The sequence below is a fragment of the Leucopleurus acutus genome (genome assembly GCF_964270905.1).
Source record: "Leucopleurus acutus genome assembly, chromosome: 2".
Classification (NCBI taxonomy): domain Eukaryota; kingdom Metazoa; phylum Chordata; class Mammalia; order Artiodactyla; family Delphinidae; genus Leucopleurus; species Leucopleurus acutus.
Genome location: NC_139143.1, coordinates 23,370,025 through 23,379,794, shown reverse-complemented (window position 1 = coordinate 23,379,794; position 9,770 = coordinate 23,370,025). Strand labels below are relative to the sequence as shown.

At 54.1% G+C, this 9,770-nt stretch overlaps 1 protein-coding gene across 1 annotated transcript; it reads left to right on the top strand.

The window, feature by feature from the left end:
• Positions 1-4,244: 4,244 nt before the first annotated feature.
• Positions 4,245-7,258, top strand: LOC309957199 (left-right determination factor 2-like; the record flags this gene model as incomplete). Its single annotated transcript, XM_082832324.1, has 4 exons — positions 4,245-4,494; positions 5,788-6,034; positions 6,284-6,526; positions 6,895-7,258. 4 exons carry the CDS (start codon positions 4,245-4,247, stop codon positions 7,256-7,258), a joined length of 1,104 nt encoding a protein of 367 aa, XP_082688450.1.
• Positions 7,259-9,770: the final 2,512 nt, after the last annotated feature.

The following is a 9,770-nucleotide window of genomic DNA, read 5'->3' as shown; positions in this document are numbered from 1 at the left end:
TACAGCAACTATGCTCCAATAAAAATTAATTTAAAAAAAAGATTGTGTACCTAGACAATGCAAGAGAATCAATTAAGAACTACTACAAATGATAAGAGTATTCAGTACGGAGGCTGGGTTCAAAATTGGTACATAGAAATCAACATTCTTCAATGATACAAACAATAATTGGCAGTGCTGTGGAATAAAAGATCCCATTTTCAAAAACAAAAAAATATAAACTACTACTATAAACTACCATAGAAAATATAAACTATCAGTAACTGATTTAACTATCTATCAAAATGAAAACTACACATACACTGTAACCCAGTGTATCAACTTGTAGACATTTATCCAAAAGATACATTCTTATATGTATAAAGTGTCATTTATACTAGGTGATTTATTGCAACATTATTTGTAATAGCAAAGGATTGAAATGGAATTTGAATATTCACTCAAAAGATTCTGGTTGTATAAATTATGGTACATCTATATAAAAATTTATGTAACCGTAAAATAAAAGAATGTGGCAGTACTATATAGAAGATTCCACAAGGGATATTGTTAAGTGAAAGAAGAAAACTGTAGGAAATATGTGTAGTATGCTAATCTTTGAGTTAAAAAAGGAAAGAAAAAATGTATCTGCATATATTTGCATAGAACATCTCTGAAGGATACCTAAGAAATTATGGTATTTCCTCAAACCTAAGAGCTTTTGATGCTGGGGCTTCCGTCATCTGACCAGGGCTGAACTGTGTCACAAATTCATATGTTGAAGTTCTAACTCCCAGTACCTCAGAGCGTGACTGTAGCTGGAGATGGTGGTGCAGGGGGCTTTTAGGGGTGATTAAATTAAATGAGGCCCTTAGGGTGGGCTCTGAACCAATCTGACTGGTGTCCTAAGAAGAAGAAATTTAGACACATGGAGAGACACCAGGGATGTGTGTGCACAGAGGAAAGACCATGTGAGGACACAGCAAGAAGGTGGCCATCTGCAAGCCAAGGAGAGAGGCCTTAGAAGAAACCAAATTTGCTGGCATCTTGATCTTGGACTTCCAGCCTCCACACTGTGAGGAAATAAATTTCTGCTGTTTAAGACCGCCCCCTCCCCTCTCCCCACTAACATTTTGTTATGGCCGCCAGAGCAGCCTGAGACACCAAATGTCATCAGAAGGTGGTTGCACAAGAGTGTCCTAACTGCCACCTGTCTGTCAGTGATTATGAGACAAATTCTGATTTCAAAGAGGCAGCGTGTCAGAGACAGCAATAAACCCCTTTGAATCAATTGAACTAACAACACTGGTGCCTCTGGGGTGGGGGGTGGTGGATAGAGAGACTGGGGCCAGGGATGGGAGAGACTTTTTACTGTAGCATTTACAGAATAAAATTATAATTTTGAAAAGGGGGTATGGATCACGATGATAGATTAGTAAGATTCATACGGTGGGAAAAATATCTGAGTTTCTTTGTAAGCAGACTGTCTCTGGGGAGGAGAAGTGGGAGATGAGTAGCAAAGGCAGGGAGGCTGACTTTAAATATATATATATATATGTATGTAGGCTGCACCGGGTCTTAGTTGTAGCATGTGGGATCTTTTAGTTGCAGCATGTGGACTTCTTAGTTGTGGCATGGTAACTCTTAGTCGTGGCATGCATGCGGGATCTAGTTCCTGGGCCGGGGCTCAAACCCGGGCCCTCTGCATTGGGAGCGTGGAATCTTACCCACTGGACCACCAGGGAACTCCCGAGGCTGATATTTTTCACGAACATCTTTTGCACCTTTTGACTTTTGTACTGTGTGTATTAACTAGAAAATAATTAAGAAACATTGTTAACTTAAAAATTTAAAAAGTTAAACATGGTAAGTTAGTATCAGTTGAAAGACCCCTACCATTTATTGAGCACCTATTGTGTGTGTGTGTGTGTGTGTGAGTTTGTGAGAGGCACTTTGCTGACATCTCCACTAATACTGACAGGTTCTTTGCAAAAAAAAAAAGGACATTATCCCTATTTTGTAGGAGGAGACTTAACTGAAGGGGATAGAAAACCCATCTAAGGCCACACAGCAGATTAGTGGCACAGCAAGGACTGAACCCAGGGCTCACCCTTGCCAGAAAGGTGTGGATGAACGGAAACATGGGTCCTTAGTCCTCTCCTGTTCCCCACCCTTCTCAGCCCAGGGAGCCCCAGGGCAGGGTTGGCCCTGCTAACGCGGAGGCCAAGTTGCTCTGGGAGGACAGGGAAGGCCCACTGCCCACCCAGAGGCGTGTCTGGAGACCCCAAGGAGCCACATGGGCCCCCAGGTCTGGGATCGGGGAGGATAATGGGTGCAGGGCTGGGGCAGCCCAGGGCACCTGGGGCTGGGCCTCGGGGAATTTCAGAAGCACCACAGCAGTGCCTGCCCTGCTCAGGAAGGGGACAGGAGTCCCTATTCCCCCAAAGACCCCCAGATGCTCTAATGCACAGGTGAACTTGCTCCCGGCCTCCAGTCTTCATCAACCTCACAGCTCACTTTAGTTCCAAGCCCAGGCTCTGGTCCAGTTTGTCTCCATCCGCAGAGTCTGCAGGATGACCTCTGACCTCACATTTTCTCACGGCCCTCAGCTGGCAGTCTGGACTCGGGCTGGGGTCAAATCCCACCCTATTAGGGGCAAGAGGGTGGTAGTGGGCACCCGGCCCCGCTCCTCACCTGCCCTCCTGCCTCAGTCCCTATCATCCATCTCTCCTGGACCCTCTGGGGGCCAGGTCTGCTGCCCACACCCCAAGACGTCCGGCCCACTGCCCTCTGGGGTACCCTCGGCTGTGGGCCAGGTCCAGATTGGCCCGTAATCAGGGGTAGTGACACCCTGTTCCTTGGCCCCTCTCCTCCCTTCAAGATCTGGCTAAGGGGCCACTTAACCATCTCCAGCCGTCCTGACCTGGCAGGGTGTTAGGCCAGACACAGGTTGGGGTGGAAGTGGGGGAGGCCTGGCTCCTTCTTCTGCATGACAAAGGATGGGGGCTGCCCTCCCGCCCGACCGCTAATCAGCCCATTGTCAGAAGTCTCCCAATCCACATTCGATTTCTTCTTTGGGCCTCTGGCTAGGGTTGCCAGATTTAGCAACTAAAAATATAGGACTCCCGGCGAAAGGTGAAATTTCAATTTCGGATAAACAACAAATAATTGGTTAAAGTACATCCCAAATTGTGTTGGGTATTTCATCTGGCAGCCCTGATCCCTGGCTGATTGCCCAACTGTTTTATTTCCCCAGTGAAACTCTTCAACCAGGCAAATCCACGTTCACGTGGGGAAGTCTCAGGAAACTGGGGGACATGTCCCCTGCCCCTGCCCAGCCCTGATCACCTGGATTGAGTCCACTTGGCTAGCTTCAGGGGGTTGAGCAGGACTCTGGCTGGAAATAGCTGAGGCTGTGGAAAGAACTCTGTGCTGGGAATCAGCAGACCTGACTTTACGCAGGTGTCCATTGAGAACAGTTGTGAGCCTGGGGATGACTTGCCTCTCTGAGCCTTGGTTTTCTTGGCTCAAAAACTGGAGGACGGGATGGACTGGATGGTCTTTTCGACTCTGACCTCTGAATCCATGAACAGCCAGGAAGAGGGAGAGGATGGGCTTCCTTATTGGACAAAACCCCATTGGAACTAAATTATCCCAGGCTCCCTTGCCTAGGAAGACCCCCCAGAACACCGGGGAGAATAATGGGTTTTCCAACCGCGGACAGCCCAGGAGCTCAACAGCTCCCGGGAGCCCTTTGAACGCCAGGCTCAGACGCTCATCCTGGCAGGCGGGATCGGTCCTTAGGCAGAGAGTCCTGGTGTTGAATTGGTGGTTTAGCTGCGGCAAGGAACAGGCCTCTACGTCCACACTCCAGGGACGGGAGTTTGCTCTTTGACTTGCGGGACAGGGGATCTGGCACAGAATGAGATCCCTGCCTCTGCTTCAGGAAACAAGCTTTTAAATTTAACTGGTGAGGGACCCCAAGCCAAGGTAGAGGCTTCTGACCCACAACAATAGCCATCTGTCCACAGTCCAGACAGCCCCCTCCTCGGGGCTCAGGGACCTGTCTGGCCGCTGAACTCCCAGGAGGTCCGAGGGGTGTGACCTCCCTCCCTCCCGGGCTCCCTCCCTCCCACCACCCAGGCCCAGCCCAGGCCTGGCTATAAAGCTGGCCCAGCCTGGCCCTCAGCACACCCAGCTGGGACCCTCCCGGAGCCTCGTCCGGGGACACGTCCGCTCTGCCCCTCCGTCTCCCGAGCAGCACCATGCGGCCCCTCTGGCTCTGCTGGGCGCTCTGGGCGCTGCCCCTGGCCGGCCCCGGGGCGGCCCTGACCGAGGAGCGGGTCCTGGGCAGCCTGCTGCAGCAGCTGCGCCTCAGCGAGGCTCCCGTCCTGGACGGGGCCGATGTGGAGAGGCTGATCATCCCTGCCCACGTGAGGGCCCAGTATGTGGCCCTGCTGCAGCGCAGCCACGGGGCCCGCTCCCGGGGGAAGAGGTTCAGCCAGAACTTCCGAGGTGAGGCCCTCCCTCCCTGCTGCAGCCTGGTCCTCGCGGGGTGGGGGTGCGGGGGCTGCTCTGGGGAGGCGATCGGGGGCGCAGGCTCCACAGGGTGATGAGGAGGGACCATGGACTGTGAGGGAGGCTGGGCCCGGGCCCCTGGTCTCTGTCTGCACTGAGGGCCCCCCCTCTCGGGGCCAGCAGGAGCTGGGCCAGGCTGGACCCGCTACCAAGGCCAAGGCAAGACCAGATATCATGGGGTAGGGAAGCAAAGTGGAAAGAGGGGAGAACAGAGAAGAGAAGACAGACTGTCAAGGGGACTCTGTTGGTGGACAAAAAGGCTGGCCTCAGCAGAGACTGTTGCCTCAGAGAGAAAGAACCTCTGAGTTCAGTTCTCAGTTGTGATATTTGTTTTACTTTGTACAAGTCACCGAACAACTCTAGCCTATTTGCGTTTCTGGAAGTGAGATTAAAGCAGCTCTGACTGCTTCCCAGAGTTGTGGGTGTTCTATGAGATGGGAGGTACCAGGTCTGAATCCTGTTGCAGCCTGTCACCTCCCTGGGGCTGGGGCTCTCCTCCTCAGTGCCCAGAGATAGACCCGGCCAGGTGTCTGGGGAGATGAGGAGACCTGGACACCTGGGGGTGGGGGGGGTGACTGCTTGTGGTCACGGGGTTGGCTGGTCAGGTGATCGTGCTGCCCACCCGGAGCCTCAGGTGTTGGGGACCTGTTGCTGGTGCCTCTGAGGAGGCTGTTGTACCCATCCTCACCATTTCCCTCAGGGCTCAGCAGTCCCACAAAAGTTGTTTACAGGCCCCTGGCTACTCTTCCTCCTTTGGGGGACATTTCACTGGGCATGAGCAGGGAAATGAGAGTAAATTCTGGGCTCTTCCTCTGGCTCTTAGGAAAAGCCAGTCCCAGCCGGTGACCATAGATTTTCACTAGCTGGGTCTTCTGCCGCCCGTGCTCCATTCCCCCTCCTGCCCCTTTGCCTAAAGAAGGCTGTGGGTTTGTAGTCCTCACTGGAAGCACCAGTCTTTGCAGGATGTCTCAAAGCTGCCCCTACCAGGTGAGGGCAGATGCCACTAGTAAACAAGCCCCAACCTCAGATGATGGGGGAGAGCCTGCTTGGCCCTAACCGTTTATCTAGGAGTGGAGGTGCTCTCTTTCTGGCCTGGCCCATCAGTTTCCCAGCCCCCAAACTCTCCCTAGGGATTACTGGGGAAACCCTGTTCACTGGACCTGGGCCCTGCCACCCTCAGAGCTCCCCTGGTGCCCGGAGGGGCCCCGCTGACCCCGCTCGTGTCCCCAGAGGTGGCCGGCAGGTTCCTGGTGTCCGAGGTCTCCTCGCACCTGCTGGTGTTCGACATGGAGCAGCGGCTGCCGCCCCACAGCGAGCTGGTGCAGGCCGTGCTGCGCCTCTTCCAGGAGCCGGTTCCCAAGGCCGCGCTCCGCAGCCACAAGCGGCTCTTCCCGCGCAGCGACCGCGCCCGAGTCACCGTCCAGTGGCTGCACGTCCGCGATGACGGTTCCAACCGCACCTCCCTCATCGACTCCAGGTGGGGAGGTGGCGGCTGGGGTGTGGGGCGGGGGATGAGGAGGGTGGCTGGGACCAGCGCGGGAGGAGGGGTGCCCTGGGGGAGAAGGGGCCGCGCGGTCCGGGCTGGCCGGGCCCCTTGCGCGGGGAGGGGAGGGGGAGGAGAGGGGAGGGGGAGGGAGAGGGCCTCCCCCCCCCCCCCCCGGGGCCACCCCAGCCGTCCCAGTCCCCACCCCTCAGCGCGGGCCCGTGTCTCCGTGTGGTGTCGCAGGCTGGTGTCCATCCACGAGAGCGGCTGGAAGGCCTTGGACGTGACGGATGCCGTGAACTTCTGGCAGCAGCTGCGCCGGCCCCGGCAGCCGCTGCTGCTGCAGGTGTCGGTGCAGCGGGAGCACCTGGACCCGCTGGCCTCCAGCGCCCACACGCTGGTCCGCTTCGCCTCGCAGGGGCCGTCGGGCGCCGGGCAGCGGGAGCCCCAGCTGGAGCTGCACACCCTGGACCTCAGGGATTACGGGTAGGTGCTGTGGGTCAGATGGGTGAACCCGAATAATGAGGCAAATGGCGGAATTAAACTTATTTTGAAATGGGCAACTTTACAGGGTGCTATGGGAATGGATGAATATATGAAATTTCTCCTAACAGTCTTAGGAGTAATATCAGATCGAATTATTTATTTGGGGGTTATTTCTAGTTATCCATCCTTACACAAATATCCAGCATTTTGAACATAACAAGAGATGGACCATAAATCTCCCTCCAGATGCCTCACCAAGCCCCGCCCTGGGCTCCCTGACCTCTGCCCTCCCAGCTGACCTCTGCCCTCCCAGCTGACCTCTGCCCTCCCAGCTGACCTCTGACTCTGCCTCTCCTTGCCCTCCACAGAGCTCAGGGAAACTGTGATCCTAAGGCACCAGCGACCGAGGGCACCCACTGCTGCCGCCGGGAGGTGTACATTGACCTGCAGGGGATGAAGTGGGCTGAGAACTGGGTCCTGGAGCCCCCAGGCTTCCTGGCCTATGAGTGTGTGGGCACCTGCCAGCAGCCCCCAGAGCCCCTGACCTTCAAGTGGCCATTTCTGGGGCCGAGACAGTGCATCGCCTCAGAGACGACCTCGCTGCCCATGATTGTCAGCATCCCGGAGGGAGGCAAGCCCAGGCCCCAGGTGGTCAGCTTGCCCAACATGAGGGTGCAGAAGTGCAGCTGTGCCTCGGATGGGGCGCCTGTACCGAGGAAGCTGGAGCCGTAGGTGTGGGGTGCAGCCATGGAGGGACTTGGCTTGTGTGTGTGTCAGAAGTGTTCCAGGTACCGGGAGAGATGGGGGTTACTGAACCGTGGATGGCACATGTTCTGTGCTCTCTCCTGAGTTCTTCTGACCAGTCAGCTCACTTTCTGATTTTTGTTTCCCCGGAACAAGTCTCCCTGGCCACTGGGTAACCCCTGCCCAGTCTACCTTTTCTTGACATTATTCACTGCACTGTATCCTAAGCACTTATCTGTGTAGATTTTGTAACCTAAGAGGAGAAACCACAATTTGTCATTCATTGTTTCCTTGTCCTGTCACTGGATCTGGGCTGAGCTCTATGGTATGGGTGGGAGATGCAGCTGCCACTCTGGACTTAAAACCTAGGGTCAAGTATGGGTTGTGCATTCCCAACTCAGATAATAAGGGTATTCTGCAAGAAACAAATAAAACAGATTTTATTCGGTATTGCTGTGTTTTACCCAGAATCCTGCAAATTGTGAGGGAACAGAAAGTTCTATAGGGATTAGGTCAACCAGATTAGAAAACTAAGGGAAAAGCTTAAAAAGACTTGTTCAAGGTCTCAGTTAAGTGATACAGGGTGCTAGGATCAAAACGCATTGATTCTAAGGTGCCTGTCCTCTTAGGATTAAGGCAGAATTTATTTTGGTCATTGTTGTTGACATTTTTACTTTTCTGGGCACAGGGAGTGGGCTTTATTTCAATTCTACTTGATACAAAATTTTTAAAAATCTGTGATCAAAGTCATCATCAGTATTACAAGAATGTGGGTCACTCCTTTAGATTTGGGGGCAGATAAAGGGAGCAAATGATAAAATGGTGAATATAAGATTTTTGAATGCCAAGATTACACTGGCTTTTAAACTGTGTTTGATGTAGGATCTGGGCCTGGGGCGTGGATGTCTTGGATTCCTTGCCAGCCAGGATGCACAGCTCTTATTAGCTATAAATTCTATATCCTCTAAATTTTCATTTTCTTGTCTATCAGAGACAGTCCCTGACTCTTGTACTTTTACTGGAGATTTAAGGAAATAGTGTTTTGTTTTGTTTGTTTTTTTAATATTTATTTGGTTGTGCCAGGTCTTAGTTGCAGCAGGTGGGCTCCTTCGTTGTGGCATGCTTGTGGGATCTAGTTCCCTGACCAGGGATCAAACCTGGGCCTCCTACATTGGGAGCACAGAGTCTTAACCACTGCGCCGCCAGGGAAGTCCCAGAAATAGTATTTTTATAAGCACTCTACATACTGCCTGACACATAATGGGGGCTATGGTTATCTCAACTCACATTCTGATCTATCTTGGCCTTCTCTTGATTTTGAAATAACCAACGGAAAGTCAAATTTAGAAATCCCTTCCCTCTCTGAAATCAAGGATCCTAACTTTTCTCTTTGTCAGTGGCTCCACCAGGTTAGGGGTTAGAACTTTGCACTTCCCTGGGCCCCAGGGCACAGACCAGGCAGGGGGGCCTCCATTAACTGAGGCAGGGACGGAATAGGGACACGCAGGTGGGGCGTACGGGGTGGGGCAGAGAGTGGACAGAGGCAGTCTGAGAAGCCAGGGGCAAGTCCGGCGGCCATACCCAGGAACCTGCTGGAGGTCAGGCGTAGGCCCTTGGCAGCCGGAGGTGAGAGCAGGAGAGATGAGATAGTCAGGCACCTGCGCAGAAGGACAAGGGCCGGGCTGAGCTGAGCGCAGGGGCCAAGGGCAAACTGTGGGAAATAACTAGCGGCTGTGGGTGGAGGAGAGGGAGGAAGCCAGATGGGACAAAAGGAGCTGTTAGAGAAGCAGGAGACATCCCCTACCCCACCCCACTCCAGAGAGCCCCAGGCTGGTGCTGGAGGTGTGGGCAGGGAGGGAAGGAGAACACTTTGACCATTTCCAGGAAAGAGGAAGGTCCAGAAATGGAAGACAGGTCAGAGGCCCTGCAAAGCCGCACACGTGCGGAGTGAAGGCCTGTTCAAGATTTACTGATTTCTAGTGCCGGAAGGGACCTGAGGGGAAGCTTCGGTCCCACCCCCTCGTGTTGCAGACGAGGAAACCGAGGCCTGCAGAAGAGGGCAGTTTGGTGCCGCAGGCAGGCGGTGGTCTTCGGTTTCACAGGGTGCGGAGTCCTCACTGAACCCCGTCCTGCGTGTGGCCCAGCGCACACCCCGGCGCCCCCGGGGAGCTTACAGTCCAGTTGCGGAGGCCGCTGGCTCATAGGAAACAGCTGGGCTAGATGGGTGGCACCCGCCGGCCTGGTCCTGCCAGTACCCGCTTTGGCTCCAGGGGACCGCTGAAAATACTGCGACCTCCGTTTGGGGCCAAACGTAGGACGCACCCACCCACCCTCCACAGGGCGTTCCCCGTCCGGCTGCCCAGAGCGGTGGGGGAGCCGCGGCCTTTCACACTGGGATCCGGGTGACCGCGGACTGCGTGGAGCCGAGGTGCGGGCTGAGCCCAGCAGAGCTTCCCATCCTCCCACTCCCCTGGCGGGCCGAGGAGCCAGTCGCGGAAAT